Below are 23829 nucleotides of genomic sequence, written 5' to 3' on the forward strand. Positions count from 1 at the left end.
TCTCTGAATTGCATTATTTAACAGGCCCACGAACAACTGTAAAAACAGGGTCGGAGCACAACATATGCCCTCTCCACATCCTTTCTAACTCCTTTTTGTCTTTGGGCAAAGTGAGCTCTTTTCTAACCAACTAGCTCAGAGATGGTCTTGACGAAGATAGCCCACGGAGAATAGATATCGCCAACTAGATAGTATCACATGTTGTACCGATGCCCGTTTATAGTATAGTTGCAAGGAGGAGGTTGTACTTCGGTCAACCTAGCAAACAATGGAAACCATTGCAGTACATTGATGTTATTGTGAGACCCGGGCATGCCAAATCCAGAGGTCATGTGATGCAACTGCTTCAGGAATAATGTTGGGCTTCTTAACATGATCCTGATATTGCCCTTGTAGATTTCTTGGGCAATTCTTCCATCTCCGGTGCATATCTCACGTAGATGATCAATTAAGACATAATTTCAAATGGAAAACACTCTTGTTTTTTGCAAATTGCTGAATAATTGTTATCATTTATAGAATCTTGGATAATTATATGCACATTACACTTTTGTCATTAGTATGATTCTGGAAGTTGTAGGAATAAAGAAATGTAGAATTGATGGCAATGAGTAGAGTATAGTGCAGGTACAATAATCTCATACATGTTTCTCATGGTCACAAAACTATACTCATACCCTACCCGTCGGGTAAATATCCATGCCTATGCTCCCGTCGTGCACCATGGGTACCCATCGGGCTAATCAAAAGAACATTGAAGGGTGATTGACGTAACTGCTAGTTCTATGTGTGATGGATGCTCTAGCCACTGAGAGGTAAAGATGATTGGGTAACACATGTGAACCATCAGTAAGATAATCGAAGTAGGATATGGGTAATACCCATGGGCACAAAATCATACCCGTGCCCTACCAATGACTAATTGTGTGGCGTTTGGGCACTACCTGTGGGCATGGAAATGTGCTCATACCCTACCCAGGCTAGTGGGTAAAATTGGCATCCTTAATTGCAAAGCCATGCCATTATTAATCCAAGTACGACTGAGTACCAAAGGAATTTCTTTAAAAAATCCTCCAAATTCCTTAAAACAGTTCCCTAAATCGGAGTGTGATAAATAGATAAACATTGAGGGTGCATAAACTCAACAAATCTCACTAAAGTGGCCAGCAAACATGCATATATGTATCTTCCATAAACCACGAACTAATTCAGCTTTTCGCCCAGGATATCTTAAGCAGAACGTGGAGATCGACCAAGCGAAAGTACCGTTTGGAAATGCACCCAACCAAATCAAACATCTGGATCATGGAAATAAAAAAGGGCAATAATCTGTATCGCCGCAAGTGTATGAGCATCTTTCATATTTTTTCTTATATAAACGAAGGGAATTTGGATCCATGAAGGTGTCTCTTCAAGATTTTTTTTGGGGGGGGGGGGGGGGGGGGGGGGGTAAGTGCCTCCTCAAGAGGTGGATGTAAGACAGTACGAAGTGGACGGATTAGCTATAAATAAAAAGTATTTTTTTTCAATTTCAATATAAATACTAGTTCTACTTCACCATACCTGAATTTCAACTTATGCAATGAAACGGCGTCTGAAGTACTAATGTTTGTTTATTTATTAGCGTTGGAAGAGTTGACAAAGTCTAAACCTATGACTAAGAACCCATGTTCCATCGCCCTTATTTTGCGGGAAGAAAGAAATTTGCCATAATTCCCATATACTCCCTCCGTTCCTAAATATTTGTCTTTTTAGGATTTCAAATGGACTATCATATACGGATGTATATAGACACATTTTAGAGTGTAGATTCACTCATTTTGCTTCGTATGTAGTCACTTATTGAAATCTCTAGAAAGACAAATATTTAGGAACGGAGGGAGTAGTAACAATTTAAGCCCGAGTGCACCCACAGAGTGGCTGAGGGACATCACAGAATCTGTAAGCGTTTTGGTCGCAGGCTACTCTGCCTTAACGGAATGCATGGTGTTCCTGTAAATTGAAAAAAAAAATTAACTACTGCTCATTGTCATACAAATCATGTACGGAGTACAAGTCTAGTCTCCCGCAAAATAAAAGAAAAGGGACAAGTCTAGTGATCACAATGTGCGGGTTATTGTTGATAATCACATCCGTGAGGAACCATCAGAAACAGGCTCCTTCGAACGGATCTCATTGTAGGTTGCAATGGAAATCCTCGTGTGTATATTTCATATTTCAGAACATCTCTCAGGAGCAACATACATTGTAATGTGATACCAGAAAATGCTATTGCCGCTATAATACAACTAGCTTATCCGTATATGGTTGGTATAAACTACCACCCGATGGTTCCCATACAATGTACTGATGCTGTCGCTTGGTTAATTCTCCGAATCATTAGCTACTATGGCAATTGTCAAAAGAAGTTGGAGAAGGCTGTCTTGCCAAATCGCACCTTCTTCCATCTGCTCTTGAACAGGTACGGATGGAGACCCAATACGTGCTCAGGCATGAAGTCATGCCGTGTTAATATGCCAACAACAGGTGCCCTCTGCATTCAGACAGTAAACGGTCCGAAATTAATCAATGGTAACCATGAGAACAAAATCTATACTGTTTCAAGTACCGAGTTCTTATGCATGCTGTATAAAAGATAATTATACTACGTAGTAGCAAAGGGATTCATACGCGCTTTCTTGATCTGTATGACTAATCATCATGGTTACTCTCGATACTAATCAACAATCATGATTATAAACAACTTGCCAGCAAAACACATGACGGTTGCAACATACGAGCATGCGAACGGAATAAGAATGAATCACAAATTTAAGAAGTAATCCTTGAAAATCTTAACATTTGAGATAATTTCAGATGTAAAAAGAACAGCTCACCTTGGAAGTTTTTGGAAGAACCAAAAGGTGTCTTAATCCAACTTCACGAAAAAGTATAAGAGCTTTAGCCAAGGACATGGTCTCAACCACAGTGTAAGGGGATGTGTTTGTGAAAGGATGCAAGTCTACAAACATTTCCAGTTCTTCTGCAGTCAATTCAATGTCCTCAATTCTGTCATGCTTTCCCGAACCACGTTTAGCAAAATCCTCAGGTGAGAAATGCTTTGAAGCATCTGATGCTGAAGCTGTGGAACTACTGATGAACTCTTTCTTCCTCAACAGAACAAGCAGGTGCGACCGAAGAACTAGACCATATAACAGAGGAGTATCTGAAAACGGTGGCTCATCAACGACAGGGAAACCATTATGACCGGTTGCCTTCAAGGTATCCACAATACGGCCAACCTTCTCTATGCCATTGAATGTCTGTAGAGGGCCAGTTACAACATCACTAACTGACAGTTGTCGCATGTAGGGTTCAGCATGCCCTTCAAGAAAAGGAAAACCCTTCAATTTAACAAGCAGATCATAGACGTTTGCATTAAAAGCATCTGCCACTGTCTTTGATATGATAAGGACCAGCATAACCAGAGGAAGCATCAGCAGATTATTTGTCAGTTCTAGGATGACAACACAGACTGAGACAGTCATTCTCATCGATCCACCTAGAAGGGCAGCAGAACCAAGAACCGCAAAAAGACCATGATCCAAAGTTGATTGCGACCCAATCAGCATGCCAACCAGACGACCGTAAGCTGCACCAGTTAAAATAACTGGTACGAAAAGGCCAGATGGTAAGGCGAGGCCATAGCTGAAAATGCCCAGAAAATATGATGCAATAAAGAACACAAGGATCGAGGTGATATGGAACTCATGGTCAGTGCCGTTACTGTAGAGGTTTCTAATGGTGTCATCGTTGGTGTTAAAGAACAGGCTAGCCAAGTCATTGTAGTTATGCATTGGACACTGGAACTTCTTGAAATTTCCAGATCTCCCTATTGATGGACAAGCTTCTCTTGAGTCAGCTGGGCAAGGTTTGCAAGCTGCAAGCCATGGCAAGCCAAAGAGGCAACATGAAGTACAGACGGAGACTGTTGCAGCCAGGAGTAGTCTGTAAGTTCGACCTTTCCTGAGAGTAAATTGAACAGGTTGGAAATGAAGTTAAGCTGGGGCAAATGTTTTCACTTCGAATGGAGAAACAATTCTAATTGACAACTGCAATTAAGTATCTACAAAAATTAGCAGTAAGTGTGCATTACCATTGTTATGGACAGTTTTGAACTTTTAATTAACCGGTTCTCAACATTGATAGGAGATAATATTTCAGGGAAGTGATGTATTCAAGATTACTAAAACTTTACCAAATAGAATGCCCGCAGTTAAAAATTATGGGAGTAAAGACCAGTAACATTAAGCCAATATCAGTACATACTCGTTGATAACATTGTAGAGACGAAGAACCTTGTCAAGGAAGAAGTTGTACAAGCTCCCCAGTACTCCTCCAAAAACTGCTAGAGTGATTACCGGAGGTAAATCAATCACATGATAGTTGACATAGCCCGAAGTCACATCAAACATTATAAGACCGCCTTTCCCGAACAAGCCACACCGGCCTCTTTTACAGATGTCTATTAATGCCCTAAGCACAACGGCAACAACTGCCGTTGTGAAGAAAGCTCGCCAGAGTAGGGCACTCCTCCATCTGCAAAGACAACAAAAAGGATGGTCCACAAGTATTTTATTCATTGCAAAATTTTGTATACAGGTACCATTTTGCAGAAGCCCTTACATAAATATTTTCATTTCAAAGGATATGCTTAAAGGACAAATATATTGCACCCTACTGCCCTTCACTGCATCAATGATAATTTCTAGCAAGAATGGTCAGATAGGTAGGGTGATGGTTCAAGATTTCAGATGATCACAATAAGAAAATATGATAATCCCAACTTAAGGAGAAAACGTGAGAATAAGGAGAAACTCGTTTTGATATCAGGTGACACATGATAAAAAAGCATCATTTTTTATGGGATTGCGTAAGTCTAAAGTTTTGCCACTAGGTGGAGCAATCTTCTCCTCACTTACAAACATATAAACTTCAAAGCCAGCAAGTCACTAACTTGAGGCATGTATTGGAGCATCGAGTGTGCCACCTTAATTAAGCATAAACCTACAGAAAACTATATGTAGGCAAAACAAATTCCTGCATTTCTCAAATGTGGAGGAAATGTTCTTCTCTCAATGAATAAATAATGAAATTAAGACAATCAATCGAGGAAAGTCCAAATATTTATAATCATGGGGAAGTTTTTACCGTGAAGACACTGTTTCCAGAGCAAAAAGAACTCCGGCGACTGGAGCCCTGAAAGCACCAGCAATACCAGCACCAGCACCACAAGTGACAAGGTCCCTCCGATCCCTATCATTCTTGAAGTGCCTTAGCCATTTACATGTCATGCGATATTTACGCGAGCCACCTTGCCCAAGTATTGATGCAATGCATGCACCTGTGTGTACCAGAGGACCAGCTTTTCCCACATGCAGTGATGATGATACTGCAGCAATGCATCCCACAACCTGTTCAGAAACCAGAAGATATTTGAAATTCAGGTATATTCATGAAAACAGGAACGAGCAGAGGCAATTTGGTCTGCACAAAAAGATAAAGGGAAAGCGTAGTGACCATAATGGCATTACAACAGCACATGTCTTTCCTACATCTTTTATGTATACGAACTGTTGTATGGGTAACAAAATACCATAGCATATTTCTGTTGACATAATTTCCTACCCCATACAGATCTGATCAAGTCCAACACTCCCACTTGCGTAAATCATCGCTCATGTGATGTGTTGATTAAAAGCAGAATAATCATGAACAAGCAGAAGTACTGCAGACCCCACTACAATGTCTGACAAGTAGATTAGAAGTATCTCTGCTACAATACTAACCCCAGATGACAGGCCGAGAAACCAATCAAGCAGTCCATTGCTTTAAGTTAAGCCAAGTGTGAGCTAGTAGTGAGTGCCAAGTGCCAGCCATCATGAATGCAAAGGCACATCATCATACCAATTATTCATGCCATGAAAGAACAGGGATGAAAGCGAAAGGAATTTACTAGTCTACCTTCACCACCAGAGTCTTGAAACAGAAAATGTTGGGTGCGTCGACGCCGTTCAAGTAGGCCTTCACCTCCGGGATGCCGGAGCCGGCCGCCGCGGGCGCCACGTACATCGTCAGCACCGTGGCGAACATTGTGAGCAGGAAATTCGAAAACAGGAAGACCAGAAACGCCGATTCAAACCTGACGGGATCAATCAATTTTGAGTCAGCACTGAAAGTCAAGTCGATATCCACACCTACTAAATCGCAGTCAGTTCAGTTCAACGGAAAGGCTCCGGCGTCCAGTGAAACACTGCTGGTTACCTGCGCGCGAACATGCGGTTGGAGGTGACGACGAACTTGGCGCCGGCGACGTTCTCGACGCCGAGGTTGGCGACGAAGGCGGCGGCGGCGGTGAGCGCGCCGACAAGGAAGCAGAGCGCCCACTTGAGCGCGAAGTAGCGCAGGATGTGGCCCCGCCCCTGCGCCCGCCAGTCCTGCTTGAACACGTCGTTCTCGATCAGCCTGCAAGCAGCCCAGCCCCGCGCCGACAGAGTCAACAGTTGACGCTGATTGGAACCAAGCCAGCGGAATTGCCGGAGAGATTGGGGGGCTTGCGCTTACTCGTAGTCGAGGCTCTCGATGGGGCAGAAGTCGGTGCCGACGAGCGCGACCTGGGAGGTGGCGTTGGACTGCAGCTGGCCGCCGAGGAGGAACCTGCGCCGGTTCCGCCGCTGCTCCTCGTCGCCGGAGCCGTCTTCGCCTCCCGGCCCCGCCCCCGCCCCCGCCGCCGCGCCGTCCTGGAAGAAGAAGGAGGAGCTGTAGGAGATGAGAGGGGCCTCGATGTCGGCCTCCGGATCCGCCGCGCCGCCCGCGGCCCCGGCGCCCGCCTGTTCCCTCGGAGCCATCGCCGCCGATCCGCTCCGCCCCGCTGCCGCCGCGACACACGCGACGCACGAGGAAACAGGGGAGTGGTGCTCGCTTGGCTCCGCTCTGCTCTCGGCGAGTCCAAGTGCCGACGACACAGATTCCCCGGGACAGCGAGACCCTTGTTAACCGCTGGGAGGCTGCCGGGTGGGGCCAAGGGACGGGCGGGTCCCGCGTGGACGTGACAGTGGTTGGGCACGCTTGCACTTCCGGGAAGTTGGGCTCGGAAAACGGTTGGCTGGTCGGGGGCTACGAAGGGTATAGTAAACGAAACGCTTGTGGACAAGGGGTTCAACATCGATTGGATCTATTTCAGAAAAAAAAACACAACATCGATTGGATCTGATTCCCGTGGGCGATGTGTCTACTATGATACTTTGTGTGGATGTGTCTTGTGTAGTGTAGGAGAGTTGTGTTTGATTCATGGGACGATTCCTTTGTGGAGTGCAATTTTCTAATGAGTCTTTTGTTTCAAGTGCTGGTGTGCTCCCGTAATAAAAGAAAGGTGTTGATGTGCTACGGCGACAAATTTAGCGAGCTTTTACGTAAGAAACTAGTTCTGCTGGATCTTTGGATACGGTGTCGTTTTCGCATGCGCAATCCTAACTTAAAGTCACAGTTATTGCTTGAATGGGATTTTTTTTGTTAATTTTTTTATTTTACTTTTTGAGGTTTTCACAGGTAGACATGTGTTCAAATGCTAAAAGTACACGTGTAGATGTTCGAGTTGTTTAGTACTCCCTCCATTCCAAAATATAAGGTGTATTAGTTTTCCCAAAAGTCAATCAAGTGTTTGTTTGACCAAGTTTTTAGAAAAACAACAATAGTACGAAATTTGTATCACTAGATCCATCATGAAAAGTATTTCCACATTTTATTTATTTCGTATTACATATATTGCTATCTTGTTCTATAATCTTGGTCAAACATACATAAGTTTGACTTGCACGGAGACCTATACACCTTATATTCAGCTGAGAAAAAAAATTAATCTTATATGAGGGGGGGGGGGAGGTCAATTTCACAACATTCTTTTATTATAAGATTCACACTTGATGATACTCGTAAATCACCCTAGTGCCCGTATCCGAGGTAAAATAGTTTGTAACAACTAATTGTTAGCAATTTCAGCCTAGAGACATTACTGACATTTTAGAACACAACTTATACATCAATCTTAGATTGCTGCAGCTGCAGCTGCAAATAACTGAGCAAGTGATTTTACACATAGTTGATTCTGACTGAACAAGTGATTCTGCACATAGCATATTCTGTCGGCAGTTTCCCGTAATCTAATCTTGCGAAATCTGCTGGCCCTAGTTTTGAAGTGGGGGTGTTTATTGCTAATTCTGTACTAGAATGCTTACTATGGATAAACCTACAAGTTTAAATAGGAACCAAAGTTAATATTTATAGTGCTTCTAATTCTGAAGATAATTATGATTTCAGTTAGGTCATGTTTTGGGTTATAAAGATTACCCATTTTTATCGATCGTGATTTTTAACATAACTAGAAGAGTCAGGGATCTAATTAAAGTTAGGAAATGTTCTAATGGACATACCTCTTAAATTCAATCACTGAACACTGTGGTATGATAAAAATTGGCTTTGGCTGGGATAAGTTTTTGTTATATGATAGAAATTGGCTTTGGCTGGGATAAATTTTTGTTATATGATAGAAATTGGCTTTGGCTGGGATAAGTTTTGTTATTCTAACAACTAAGCCAATACCTTTTTTAAAAAACATGATAGGATCTTAGTAACTACTCTCTCTCTCTCTCTAAAGAAATATAAGAGCGTTTAGATCATCCTTTACCTCCTGCGAAGACCCTAGTCGAGATGTCTCTAACCATGTTGTTCTCTTATTAGATGAGGGTGATATTCATCTAGTGATTCAAACTAAATCCTTTTCGTCTTGAGTTGTGTTGATCCCCAGAGTTGACCCGAGAGATCAGATCTAGCCCATATCATTTTTAAAATTTGGCTTTAAAAAGAAGTAAAAGACTTTTAAATACTTGGCATAATTGTTTTTCTAATACCGTAGAGTTCCTAAGGGGTGGAGTCACAATATAGAAGAAGAATATAAAAGGTCTAAACATGTTATATGTGAAATGCTTTACTGTCACTTCGAGTAGAATTTTCTTCTGAGTTTGTTGCTACTATTTCATGGAATTTGTGGATACATATCAAGCATTCAAAATATTTGTCCCGAGGATCTAACTAATGTGATACTTTTTGTTTGGTACTTTTTGAACTCCTAGGCAACTTTGCAGAAAGTCGCTCTACATCTAGGGTCAAATAGGTTGACTCAGGTGGCACTCTATGATCTTATCAATTTGAGCCTCGGCGATGTGGTCAAAGACCAAAAAACCATGCTTAATTATATTGTCTTGTGTTTCTTCCTGTGTAATGGTAGTAGAGTTCATTCCGATATAAAGTTCTCCTACATCGTGTTGTAATCTTTGTACTGGAATTAACTAGCTTACATTCTGTATTTTGTACAATAAAGAGAACTTTGGTTTCTGGCAAAAAAAAGAACTTTATTGACTCAAAAGCTCGGATCAAACCTAATGGATGTGCAACAAAGGTTCAGGCTTCTGTTAGCAGTTTGCATATGTTATGGCGTTGTTGCGATGATTAGGGAGTATTTGCCTGCATTTTGCCGCGGTTTCTTCATTGTTCATCCCTTTTCTGCTGTAGCTAACAGCTATGGTTTCATAAAGAATCTAAGAAGGCCTTGTTTGGTTCAATTTGTTATGCTTTCTGTAAGGCTGAAGTTTGTAGTGCCGAAGGTTTTCTATTAATACAGAAAGGAGGGAAAACCCCCTCTTGCAAAATTGACGCATCAAATTGACAAAAAATAAAAATTCAAACACGGATACTTCATTTCCTAAGACATGCAGGGGGTGAGTGGTGTGGTGTTTGAAACCACCCACTTTCACCTTTTCTCAAAGAAAAACATAGAATTCCTAAAAAAAAAAAGTTGTAGACAAAAGATCAAGAATCCGTACCGCCAAAAACTCAAAAAAAAAAACTAGCGGCACGGCAAAGCAAGCACCGTGATCAGGAGAACACGTGCATGCTGAAAACGCTCAGAGAGGTAAACACATCGACTTCTTCGACCAATGTACATCAAAAAGATTGGCAACAGGGCGAGTGATTCTTACCCGAGGAACGTCGACACATATATGCTCGTCGGCCACGGCCGGAACGGCAGGAGCAACGCCGCCGGGCAAGGCCGTCGTGGCGGGTAGGTCGCCGGCTGGTCCTGCCGCCGTCGACATGGACGCAGGTGCTCTGCATAAGAGAAACGCAAGGAAATGCTCTGTCACCGCCAAGTTCAGAAATCAGAAGAACCAGAGCAGCACCGTCCCAAGTTATTGGAGACGGAGGTTGAAGGAGAGGAGCCATACGTACCACCAGGGTGGACACACACACGTAAACGTACTATGGAGCTCAGGCGTTGAAACCAGCTGCCCGTCGCCACGGCCGGATTTGTACCCCGTCGTAGCAACTAAACGGATGGGACAAAAGGGCATCCATCGGACAGTGACACTCTCGACAGCTGACGGGAACGGAGCGGAGAAGCTGTAACGCAATTTACGCAAGCCAACAACCGGGGCATCAGGGCAAGGGAACGGAGCCGGCCTCGGCGACATCGCTGTTCTCTGGGCCGATCGACCGCAGCGGGGCCAATCGAACGCACGTACGGCAAATGGAGAGGCTGTCGTGCCGGCCTCTTTGGAGCTTCTCTTTTTTTGGGAATGCCACGAGCTTTGCTGACAGCGACGTTTGACGCGGGTGCTGCAAATGTCGGGAAGCAGCCGGCGGCAGCGGGGAGCGCTGGAATGGACAGCCCCGGCGGCGCGAGGGCAGCCGGCCGCGTGGCGCGAGAGCAGCCAACCGCGGCTGGGCCAGGGCAACCGTCGGCGGCGACGTGGGACGGTGGGAGCAAACGGCGGCGGTGTGAGGATACCCGGCAGCCCGTTTGTGAGGGCATCTAGTGCTGCAGCGGCGCGAGGGCATCAAGCAGTGGCAGTTGGCGGCCGCGGTGGAGCAATCAGCGGCGGCGTGAGGAAACTGAGGGCATCCAGCAGCCCATCTGCGAGGGCATCAACAGGCGCAGGCCGGTAGTGAAAATAGCCCGGCATCCATGGATGAGGATTTGTGGCTCTTCGGTGCCACACACTTCTATATGAATATAGTATTAAAAAATATCAGAAATTTTCAAAAATTTCTAGAATTTTAGGATATTAAACCTGGGTGCCCATTGTACACCCATGTTCAATTTCATGAAAAATGGGTGCCCATGGTAATCTTGGTAAAAAGAGTTAAAAAATTCTTATGTATAGAAAAAACTATTTGGATGGATCGCATCACAGACCGTATTTTCTTCGTCATAGATACCACCGGCATCCATTTCACACCAAATTGAACACATGTGTACAATGGGCACCTAGGTATGATATCCCAAAATTTCATACTTTTTGAAATTCCTTAATTTTTCAATGCTATATACATATAGGGGTGTGTGGCACCTGAGTGCTCCAATGCATTTCCCAGTATCCATAATAAATCATACATAATTCTAGAAAGAAAACATAATTCCCACTTCTTCTTTTGAAACAGAGGCCTTATATTAACGGAAATGTTAAAAACCCGATGTCGGATTTTTAAGCATGACAAATCTGCTGTTCGAGATGACAAATTATGTTATCATGATCATAGTATTTTTCTTTAAGTAATATGCCAAATCCTGACAAAAAATATAATTTTGATCTAGTGTTCATGAGCACATCACCATAGGCTGGTAGCGTAATCTAGGTACGCCCCTCATTATCAGACAGAGATACGAACAGACACAATCCAAAAGATTGGTTGCGGGAACTGAGTGTATCTCAGATTGTTAGGTTTCTTGTGGTGGAATGGAACCAACCCATCAGAATTAAAGTCCTAGACTTGAGACTAGTGATCGCATTTTCTTTGATTTATTTCAGAGATTATGTTTATTAGGTGAGAGGAGACGTTTCCGTGGACTACAATGACTTCGTCAATGCCAAGATGTAGTGACGACTCAGTATTTTAGAGGTGTTTGTAGGGATATGATGTGCGTGCGTGCATTCATAGGGATGAGTACATGTATGCATTTGTGCGCACCAGTATTGTACTATGTTAAAAAAATTGGTTGCTCGTCTTAAGTTTTGAGGTGGGTGATTTATCCAGGTTATGTTGTCTCTAGTGATAGGTTGAATTATTTGTTTCTGAATGTGACAGCTTATTAGTGCTATGTGTTGCTTGATTAGCCATTTGATACACACAAATATTTGTTGGAGGAGGCTGTCGGTCCTATCCTCGAGCACCCGGACAAGGGCGTCCTATATCCTCTTCACCTGCACCCCTGGCTGAGAGGTTTTGGGCCACAGTTGGTGCTTGGCGGGTGACATCTCTGATACATTCACGTAAGACTCCGCACCCGCACACTTGGAAATTATAGGACGTGTTTGGTTGTTCACATCGATTTTGTTTCCCCTTGCACAAGTGCCTGGTAGAGCCTGACTTAGTTAATACAACCTTCGAACCATGTTGTGTATTTTATTTAGTTGCCCACAAAGTCCAGGCTACATGAGAGTAGAAACAGAAGCATGTCGTTTTGGTTGCTAGTTTGTGCTTCCCAGATGTAACATGCGGTCGTTTGGTTAAGTGCAAGACATGCGGTGTGGTAACCTCTTCTACAAGTGGCGAGTTTATCAGCACACATAGTCATAGGAATAATATAGTGACGACAACAGTGAAGAACAAAGATTAAACCACATCGAACAAGCATACGCATAATAGTGGCACACGTACAATCATACACATTAACCACATTCATACGAAGTTTAGTCGCACACACCAATGGAGATAGATTAGAAAATCCCTCACTCATCGACCATGGCAAGGGCTTGATTGTGATCATCACACTTGATCGCCACCTCTGCACAGGAACGACCGAAGATGGTGACCCTGGAAGCATCCTGAGCCAGGACCTTTAAGGTTAGGAAGTACCCGACCTGCAATTGGTGAGCTATGGCAAAGCAGGAGCACCATTAATCCATGGCAAACCTTCCATTGACATCCTAGAGCCTGGCCTACCAGTTGCATCTAGTGTTCGCCTTCAGAATGCTATACAGTGGGATGGTGCCCGGGTGCTACCGAAAGGTATCGAGGATTGGAAGTAAATCAAAACCAGGTGCTTAGAGCACCTTGCAGAATTGGGTTGGAGATACTTCCGCATGGAAGTGGCCAACCTTCATAGGCCTCTCCCGGTGTCTCTTGGAGTCACTGACTTCTCTTGCATCCTTGGAGACATGAGGGTAGACGGCCATGTGGCGCCGGAGCAGCCAACCATAGTGGGCCATGACAATCATCGACGGAGACGTGGGACAGTGGGAACAAACGGTGGCGAAACGAGGACATCTAGCAGCTCGTTTGTGAGGGCATCTAGAGCTGCAACGGTGCGAGGGCATCAAGGAGCGGCCGCGGTGGAGCAGTCAGCGACGGGACGAGTATATATTTTAGAAGAACAGGGAGGGCTCCCCAATTTCGTTAACTCGAATGAAACCCATACATTGTAGCAGTTCAATAGCTCCCAAAACAGGTAGCAAATCAAACGCCCATCGACTTACAGTTTTCGATAGAATCCTAAAGAGTACTACGATAGAAGCACTCGTAGGTGCATTTCTAGAAGCTATTTTATGAAGGTAACCACATCCGATTTTTTTTTGCGAAGAGACTGCCACATTGCCGAAAGTGAATGCCTCGTCTTTAGGGGAGGGGCAGCTGATGGCTGCGAAGATCAGCTAACTTCAATCAGTAATGCCGGGCTTGACACTGTATCAGTCTCAAGCATCTTCATCCCAGGGGTCTCGCATGTTCCACCAATCTTGAAATTGTCCCATGCTCCAGGTAGAGCATCATAGCTTAGACACTTGCCAACCGAAGTGGCCTTGTCAGGTGACCAACCAGAAAGAGGACAAAAGTCTCTGACTGAGTTTTCTTGTCCCTAGAGAGAACCATCCAATTCCCGGCCGTGGCCTGAATGTTCCCAACCACCTATTTTACATTCATCCATGCAGTGTTATTAAAGATCATGGAGTTTCTAAACTTCCATAAACACCACATGGAGGTAGCACAAGCAACATTAAGTGCATAATTATTTTTGTTAGATATCTAAAATCTAGAAATAGATAAATAATCGGCCCCTAAGGAGGTGCCAAAGTGTTCACTAACCAAACCCCAGATGTACTTAGCTACCACACATTCAAAGGATAGGCGATGGATAGATTCATCAGAAGAACAAAAGACACAATCAAATGGTTTAATGATGTGTCTTTTCCTAAGATTAACTCTGGTCATAATCTTGTTATCTGAGATGAGCCAAATGAAAATGTGGATCTTAGGTGACACAATTAACTTCCAAACAACAGGAATAAAGACTGGTTGTACCCCACTAAAATTGATCACATGATATAATTAACTACTAGAGTATTTCCCTTTGCTCAAGTTGCCAAATATGAGAATCAATATTATCAAACAAGAGTAATTGACTTAACAATCTCTACCAGCTGATACCAATATTTCGTAATTTTGTCATTAAACACTCTTATCAAAGTGAGTTTGACCTGTTCACCATCCCACGCCTCACTTATCGTTTTGGAGGTCTAGTTGCATATAGAATACAGAGACCAAAACTGCATATATAGTCGGGAGGGTGATGTACCGAACCAAGTGTCTTCCTAGAACCTAACGTGTTTACCATTTCCCACCAGCAGCTAAATTTAATGGCCTAAACTATACTCATCACTCCCTTCAAGAATCTAGTGGCATCGAGAGTAGAGCTGTTAAAAATGTTAGGCCTATGGGTATTATACTTAAAATCTACTATACTCTTCCATATTTTGCCTCCCCCTTGGGTGTATCTCTGCACCCAAGTCCCTAGCAAACATAGGTTTAGTTCCTAGAGGTTGGCAATCCCAAGGCCCCAAAAAATTTTCTTCATGCACACGAACCTCCAATTTGCTAGGTGAAGTTTTCTTGCCCCTTAATACGTCTCCAACGTATCTATAATTTTTGATTGCCCCATGCTATATTATCTACTGTTTTGGACATTATTGGGCTTTATTATCCACTTTTATATTATTTTTGGGACTAACCTATTAACCGGAGGCCCAGCCCATAATTGTTGTTTTTGCCTATTTTAGGATTTCGAAGAAAAGAAATATCAAACGGAGTCCAAACGGAATGAAACCTTCAGGAACATGATTTTCTCATCGAACAACTCAGGAGACTTGGACCCTACGTCAAGACACATAACAGGAGGCCACGAGGTAGGGGGCGCGCCTACCCCCCCCCCCAGGCACACCCTCCACCCTCGTGGGCCCCTTGTTGCTCGACCGACGTACTTCTTCCTCCTATATATACCCACGTACCCCCAAACGATCAGATACGGAGCCAAAACCCTAATTCCACCGCCGTAACTTTCTGTATCCATGAGATCCCATCTTGGGGCCTATTCCGGAGCTCCGCCGGAGGGGGCATTGATCACGGAGGGCTTCTACATCAACACCATAGCCTCTCCGATGAAGTGTGAGTAGTTTACTTCAGACTTACGGGTCCATAGTTAGTAGCTAGATGGCTTTTTCTCTCTTTTTGGATCTCAATACAATGTTCTCCCCCTCTCTTGTGGAGATCTATTCGATGTAATCTTCTTTTTGCGGTGTGTTTATTGAGACCGATGAATTGTGGGTTTATGATCAAGTCTATCTATGAATAATATTTGAATCTTCTCTGAATTCTTTTATGTATGCTTGGTTATCTTTGCAAGTCTCTTCGAATTATCAGTTTGGTTTGGCCTACTAGATTGATCTTTCTTACAATGGGATAAGTGCTTAGCTTTGGGTTCAATCTTGCGGTGTCCTTTCCCGGTGACAGTAAGGGCAGCAAGGCACGTATTGTATTTTTGCCATCGAGGATAACAAGATGGGGTTTTCTTCATATTGTATGAGTCTATCCCTCTACATCATGTCATCTTGCTTAAGGTGTTACTCTGTTTTTAACTTAATACTCTAGATGCATGCTGGATAGCGGTCGATGAGTGGAGTAATAGTAGTAGATGCAGGCAGGAGTCGGTCTACTTGTCTCGGACGTGATGTCTATATACATGATCATATGTAGATATTCTCATAACTATGCTCAATTCTGTCAATTGCTCAACAGTAATTTGTTCACCCACCGTAGAATACTTATGCTCTCGAGAGAAGCCACTAGTGAAACCTATGGCCCCCGGGTCTATCTTTATCATATCAACCTCCTACTACTTTGCTATTTACTTTGCCTTTATTTTACTTTGCATATTTATCATAAAAATACCAAAAATATTATCTTATCATATCTATCAGATCTCACTCTCGTAAGTGGCCCTATAGGGATTGACATCCCCTATTTGCGTTGGTTGCGAGGATTTATTTGTTTTGTGCAGGTGCGAGGGACTCACGCGTAGCCTCCTACTGGAATGATACCTTGGTTCTCAAAAACTGAGGGAAATACTTACGCTACTCTGCTGCATCATCTCTTCCTCTTCGGGGAAAACCAACGCAGTGCTAAAAGAGGTAACAAGAAGGATTTCTGGCGCCATTGTCGGGGAGGTCTACGCAAAAGTCAACATACCATGTACCCATCACATACCCTTATCTCCCGCATTACATTATTTGCCATTTGCCTCTCGTTTTCCTCTCCCCCACTTCACCTTTGCCGTTTTATTTGCCCTCTCTCTCTATCCTCCCTCTATTTTCCTCTTTTTGCACACTTGCTTTTTGTTTGCTTGTGTGTTAGTTTGCTTGCTTGTCACGATGGCTCTATCTAAATTTGGTGACCTTCACCTTAAAAGGTTAGAAGAAATCGAAAATAATGTTAGGAGTTTCATGGTTTTGCAATTTGAACATAATAGTTTCTTCAGAAACGAGCTTAAAGAACAGAAAAGTTTTATGAGTTTTATGAATAAAGAGCTCGATGATATGTCTAAAGAATTTGATGGTTTAAGATCCCAACTTGCTCATCTTGAGAAATTAACTGTTGAAATTTCGGATAAGCAGGCTACCCTAGTTAATAAGATGGCCACTAAATCGAGTTGCTATGAAAACAATGATGAAGATCTAAAAGTTATTGATGTGTCCCCTATTAAATCTTTGTTTTGCAATATGAATCTTGATAATGATAGGACTGAATATGATCCACCTTTACCTAGAAGGCGTTCCAAGAATTCTGAATCTTTTGATCTTGATGCTAAATTTGATAAAAGTGGGATTGAATAAATTAAAACCCTAGATGTTGCTAAACCCACTATTATGGATTTCAAGGAATTTAACTATGAAAATTGCTCTTTGATTGATTGTATTTACTTGTTGCAATCCATGCTAAATTCTCCTCACGCTTATAGTCAAAATAAAGCGTTTACTAAACATATCGTTGATGCCTTGATGCAATCTTATGAAGAAAAACTTGAATTGGAAGTTTCTATCCCTAGAAAACTTTATGATGAGTGGGAACCAACTATTAAAATTAAAATTAAAGATCATGAATGCTATGCTTTATGTGATTTGGGTGCTAGTGTTTCCACGATTCCAAATACTTTGTGTGATTTGTTAGGTTTCTGTGATTTTGATGATTGCTCTCTAAACTTGCACCTTGCGGATTCCACTATTAAGAAACCTATGGGAAGAATTAATGATGTTCTTATTGTTGCAAATAGAAATTATGTGCCCGTAGATTTTATCGTTCTTGACATAGATTGCAATCCTTCATATCCTATTATTCTTGGTAGACCTTTCCTTAGAACGATTGGTGCAATTATTGATATGAAGGAAGGAAATATTAGATTCCAATTTCCATTAAGGAAAGGCATGGAACACTTTCCTAGAAAGAAAATTAAATTACATTATGGATCTATTATGAGAGCCACTTATGGATTGCCTACCAAAGATGGCAATACCTAGATCTATTTTGCTTGTTATGCCTAGCTAGGGGCGTTAAACGATAGCGCTTGTTGGGAGGCAACCCAATTTTATTTTTATTCCTTGCTTTTTTCTCCTGTTTAGTAATAAATAAATTATCTAGCCTCTGTTTTGGTTGTGTTTTTTGTGTTTAATTAGTGTTTGTGCCAAGTAGAACCGTTGGGAAGACTTGGGGAAAGTCTTGTTGAACTTGCTGTAAAAAACAGAAACTTTAGCGCTCACGAGAACTGCTGTCATTTTTATTTGGAGAGTTCTATTTAGTTAATTATTTTTGCAGATGATTAATAGATAAATTCCTCACGTCCAGCAATTTATTTTAGAATTTTTGGGGTTCCAGATCGTGCGCTAGCTACAGATTAGTACATACTGTTCTGTTTTTGACAGATTCTGTTTTTCGTGTGTTGTTTGCTTATTTTGATGAATCTATGGCTAGTAAAATAGTTTATAAACCATAGATAAGTTGGAATACAGTAGGTATAACACCCATATAAATAAATAATGAGTTCATTATAGTACCTTGAAGTGGTCTTTTGTTTTCTTTCGCTAACGGAGCTCACGAGATTTTCTACTTTAAGTTTTGTGTTGTGAAGTTTTCAAGTTTTGGGTAAAGATTTGATTGATTATGGAACAAGGAGTGGCAAGAGCCTAAGCTTGGGGATGCCCCAGAAGGCATCCCCTCTTTCGTCTAGTTCTATCGGTAACTTTACTTGGAGCTATATTTTTATTCGCCACATGATATGTGTTTTGCTTGGAGCGTATTCTATTATTTGAGTCTTTGCTTGTTAGTTTACCACAATCATCCTTGTTGTACACACCTTTTGAGAAAGCCATATATGATTTGGAATTGGTTAGAATACTCTATGTGCTTAGTTTATATCTTTTGAGTTATATAATTTTGCTCTAGTGCTTCACTTATATCTTCTAGAGCACGGTGGTGGATTTGTTTTATAGAAACTATTGATCTCTCATGCTTCACCTAGATTATTTTGATAGTCTTAATAGCATGGTAATTTTCTTAAAATCCTAATATGCTTGGTATGCAAGATTAATAATAAAAATTTCTTATGAGTGTGTTGAATACTATGATAAGTTTGATACTTGATAATTGTTTTTGAGATATGGAGATGGTGATATTAAAGTCATGCTAGTTGAGTAGTTGTGAATTTGAAAAATATTTGTGTTGAAGTTTGTGATTCCGGTAGCATGCACGTATGGTGAACCGTTATGTGATGAAATCGGAGCATGATCTATTTATTGATTGTCTTCCTTATGAGTGGCGGTCGGGGACGAGAGATGGTCTTTTCCTACCAGTCTATCCCCCTAGGAGCATGCGCACAATACTTTGCTTTGATAACTTGTATATTTTTACAATAAGTATATGAGTTCTTTATGACTAATATTGAGTCCATTGATTATACGCACTCTCACCCTTCCACCTTTGCTAGCCTCTCTAATACCGCGCACCTTTCGCCGGTATCATACACCCACCATATACCTTCCTCAAAACAGTCACCATACCTACCTATTATGGCATTTCCATAGCCATTCCGAGATATATTGCCATGCAACTTTCCACCGTTCCATTTATGACACACTCCATCATTGTCATATTGCTTAGCATGATCATGTAGTTGACATCGTATTTGTGGCAAAGCCACCATTCATAATTCTTTCATACATGTCACTCATGCATCATTGCATATCCTGGTACACCGCTGGAGGCATTCATATAGAGTCATATTTTGTTCTAAGTATCGAGTTGTAATTGTTGAGTTGTAAGAAAAATAAAAGTGTGATGATCATCATTATTAGAGCATTGTCCCAGTGAGGAAAGGATGATGGAGACTATGATTCCCCCACAAGTCGGGATGAGGCTCCGGACAAAAAATAAATAAAAGAGGCCAAAGAAGCCCAAATAAAAAAGAGAAAGAAGGCCATAAAAAAAGAGAAAGGGCCCAAATAAATAAATAAATAAATAAAAAATGAGAGAAAAAGAGAGAAGGGACAATGTTACTATCCTTTTACCACACTTGTGCTTCAAAGTAGCACCATGATCTTCAGAGTAGAGAGTCTCTCATGTTATCACTTTCATATACTAGTGGGAATTTTTTATTATAGAACTTGGCTTGTATATTCCAATGATGGGCTTCCTCAAATTTCCCTAGGTCTTCATGAGCAAGCAAGTTGGATGCACACCCACTTAGTTTCTTTTTGAGCTTTCATATACTTATAGCTCTAGTGCATCCGTTGCATGGCAATCCCTACTCACTCACATTGATATCTATTGATGGGCATCTCCATAGCCCGTTGATATGCCTAGTTGATGTGAGACTATCTTCTCCATTTTTGTCTTCTCCACAACCACCACTCTATTCCACGTATAGTGCTATATCCATGGCTCACGCTCATGTATTGCGTGAAAAATTGAAAAAGTTTTGAGAATGTCAAAAGTATGAAACAATTGCTTGGCTTGTCATCGGGGTTGTGCATGATTTAAATATTTTGTGTGGTGAAGATAGAGCATAGCCAGACTATATAATTTTGTAGGGATAACTTTCTTTAGCCATGTTATTTTGAGAAGACATAATTGCTTTGTTAGTATGCTTGAAGTATTATTATTTTTATGTCAATATGAACTTTTGTCTTGAATCTTTCGGATCTGAATATTCATACCACAATTAAGAAGGATTACATTAAAATTATGCCAAGTAGCACTTCGCATCAAAAATTCTGTTTTTATCATTTACCTACTCGAGGACGAGCAGGAATTAAGCTTGGGGATGCTTGATGTGTCTCCAACGTATCTATAATTTTTGATTGCTCCATGCTATATTATCTACTGTTTTGAACATTATTTGGCTTTATTATACACTTTTATATTATTTTTGGGACTAACCTATTAACCGGAGGCCCAACCCAGAATTGCTGTTTTTTGCCTATTTTCGGGTTTCAAAGAAAAGGAATATCAAACGGAGTCCAAACGGAATGAAACCTTCGGGAACGTGATTTTCTCATCGAATACAACTCAGGAGACTTGGACCCTACGCCAAGACACGTAACAGGAGGCCATGAGGTAGGCGGCGCGCCTACCCCCCCCCCTCCCCAGGCGCGCCCTCCACCCTCATGGGCCCCCTGTTGCTCCACCGACGAATTTCTTCCTCCTATATATACCCACGTACCCCCAAACAATCAGATACGGAGCCAAAACCCTAATTCCACCAACGTAACTTTCTGTATCCACGAGATCCCATCTTGGGGCCTATTCCGGAGCTCCGCCGGAGGGGGCATCGATCACGAAGGGTTTCTACATCAACACCATAGCCTCTCCGATGAAGTGTGAGTAGCTTACTTCAGACCTACGGGTCCATAGTTAGTAGCTAGATGGCTTCTTCTCTCTTTTTGGATCTCAATACAATGTTCTCCCCCTCTCTTGTGGAGATCTATTCGATGTAATCTTCTTTTTGCAGTGTGTTTGTTGAGATCGATGAATTTTCGGTTTATGATCAAGTCTATCTATGAATAATATTTGAATCTTCTCTGAATTCTTTTATGCATGATTGGTTGTCTTTGCAAGTCTCTTCGAATTATCAGTTTGGTTTGGCCTACTAGATCGATCTTTCTTGCAATGGGAGAAGTGCTTAGCTTTGGATTCAATCTTGCGGTGTCCTTTCCCGGTGACAGTAAGGGCAGCAAGGCACGTATTGTATTGTTGCCATCGAGTATAACAAGATGGGGTTTTCTTCATATTGCGTGAGTCTATCCCTCTACATCATGTCATCTTGCTTAAGGCGTTACTCTGTTTTTAACTTAATACTCTAGATGCATGCTGGATAGCGGTCGATGAGTGGAGTAATAGTAGTAGATGCAGGCAGGAGTCGGTCTACTTGTCTCGGACGTGATGCCTATATACATGATCATACCTAGATATTCTCATAACTATGCTCAATTCTGTCAATTGCTCAATAGTAATTTGTTCACCCACCGTAGAATACTTATGCTCTCGAGAGAAGCCACTAGTGAAACCTATGGCCCCCGGGTCTATCTTTATCATATCAACCTCCTACTACTTTGCTATTTACTTTGTCTTTATTTTACTTTGCATATTTATCATAAAAAATACCAAAAATATTATCTTATCATATCTATCAGATCTCACTCTCGTAAGTGGCCCTATAGGGATTAACAACCCCTATTTGTGTTGGTTGCGAGGATTTATTTGTTTTGTGCAGGTGCGAGGGACTCGCATGTAGCCTCCTACTGGATTGATACCTTGGTTCTCAAAAACTGAGGGAAATACTTACGCTACTTTGTTGCATCATCCCTTCCTCTTCGGGGAAAACCAACGCAGTGCTAAAAGAGGTAGCACCGCTCAAAGTCTTTCCACAAACGATGAGCCATTTGAGTATTTATCATCTCAATGGCCCATTTTGGGAATTTAAAAAGGGATTGGAGGTAGATTGGAATGCTTGCCAGGCAAGCTTGGATGAGAATCAATCTCCCTTATAGGAAAGCAATTTTCCCCTCCACCCCGTTATCCTTTTAATAATCTTATCAATGAGAGGCTGAATATCCTCCCTCATAAGCTTATCATAGTGCAAGGGAATGCCCATATATTTTATCGGGAAATTCCCCCCTTTGCAACCTAGTGATTCCATGAATTCTAAGTGTTCCTCATCAGTCATGTTTATGGGGATCAAATCACTCTTGCTATAGTTGATCCTCATTCCATATACTTCTTCAAAATAGGAAAGGGCCATTTTTAGATTTAAAGCTTTATCTAGGTCTTTCTATAAGAATAAAATAGTGTCATCAGCGTATTAAATACACATAAGCCCTTCAGGGTAAGATTGGGGCAAAGGAGAAGGGGAGACAAGGGGTCCCCCTGCCTAAGCCCTTTGCTGGTAATAAAGAAACCACTCTCGCATCCATTGATTTTCACACCAATAGAGCCTCCTCTAACTATTGATGGGATCCAAGATGGCCACTTATATCCATAACCTCCTTTTGGTAACAATTAGGTAAGGCAATCTAAATGGACAAAGTCAAATGCTTTTTCATAGTCCAATTTTAGGATAGCCCTTGCTCATTGCAAGAATGGACAGACTACAATACCTCATGTGGAGTTACTACACTCCCAAGTATAAACACGCCTTTCAAGAAAGCATATTGGGTACTCGTAATCAGCCTTTGAAGTATGATGCTGATCCTGTTGTCAAGTACTTTGGTAAAGATCTTAAAACTAGAGTTTAACAAACTAATTGGCCTAAATTTCTTCATAGAGGTGGCATCAGCCTCCTTAGGGATTAGGGTTAGTAAAGCAAAGTTGAGTCTATAAATGTCTAATTCTCCTGTATGAAAGTCTTCAAACATTCTCATCAAAACAGTTTTAACTAGGTCCTAGAAGTGCTGGTAAAATAGAAATGAAATCCCATCTGATCTTGGAGCACCATTAGCATAGGAATCAAAAACTGCCTTCCTAATTTCCTCTTCTAAAAAAGCAGCTGGAGGAGTTCATTTTCAGCATCATACACTTTTTCCTCGTCGAAGAAGAAATCAACATTAAGAGTACACCCATTTCTACTTTCACCTTTAAAGAGTTTTTTTGTAGAAATCTCCAGCTACTTTAAGAAGGGCTACAGTTTTCGTGAATGGTCCATCAGGCCATCTAGGGGTGTATAAAGGTTTTTCTCCTCTGGTTAGCTACCGCATGAAAATATGCAGTATATGTCCCCTTCCTTAATATCTCTATCCGTAGACCTTTATTCAGTTTTCACTTCCTCCCTTAGCTAGTGATTTTGCAACTCTAAATGGATTTCTCTCAACCTAACCTTTTCTTGTTCAGAGAGCTCAATACTCTCTGATTTGATATCTGATC

General features: G+C 41.8%; 1 protein-coding gene across 2 annotated transcripts; it reads right to left on the reverse strand.

Annotated features, from left to right (window-relative positions):
• Positions 1–1999: 1999 nt before the first annotated feature.
• LOC123190802 (putative chloride channel-like protein CLC-g) lies at positions 2000–10612 on the reverse strand. Of its 2 annotated transcripts, XM_044603525.1 has the most exons (9): positions 10324–10612; positions 10074–10203; positions 6604–6779; positions 6304–6504; positions 6004–6181; positions 5191–5453; positions 4309–4578; positions 2877–4005; positions 2000–2533 (listed from the first exon to the last, which is right to left on the reverse strand). In XM_044603525.1, exons 2-9 carry the CDS (start codon positions 10188–10190, stop codon positions 2399–2401), a joined length of 2469 nt encoding a protein of 822 aa, XP_044459460.1. In that variant the 5' UTR covers positions 10191–10203; positions 10324–10612; the 3' UTR covers positions 2000–2398. The 2 variants fall into 2 exon arrangements, with proteins under 2 accessions (XP_044459460.1, XP_044459461.1); XM_044603526.1 differs by lacking the exons at positions 10074–10203; positions 10324–10612 and having other exon boundaries at positions 6604–7219.
• Between the last annotated feature and the right edge of the window lie 13217 nt (positions 10613–23829).

The sequence above is a fragment of the Triticum aestivum genome, chromosome 2A, assembly GCF_018294505.1.
Source record: "Triticum aestivum cultivar Chinese Spring chromosome 2A, IWGSC CS RefSeq v2.1, whole genome shotgun sequence".
Classification (NCBI taxonomy): Eukaryota; Viridiplantae; Streptophyta; class Magnoliopsida; order Poales; family Poaceae; genus Triticum; species Triticum aestivum.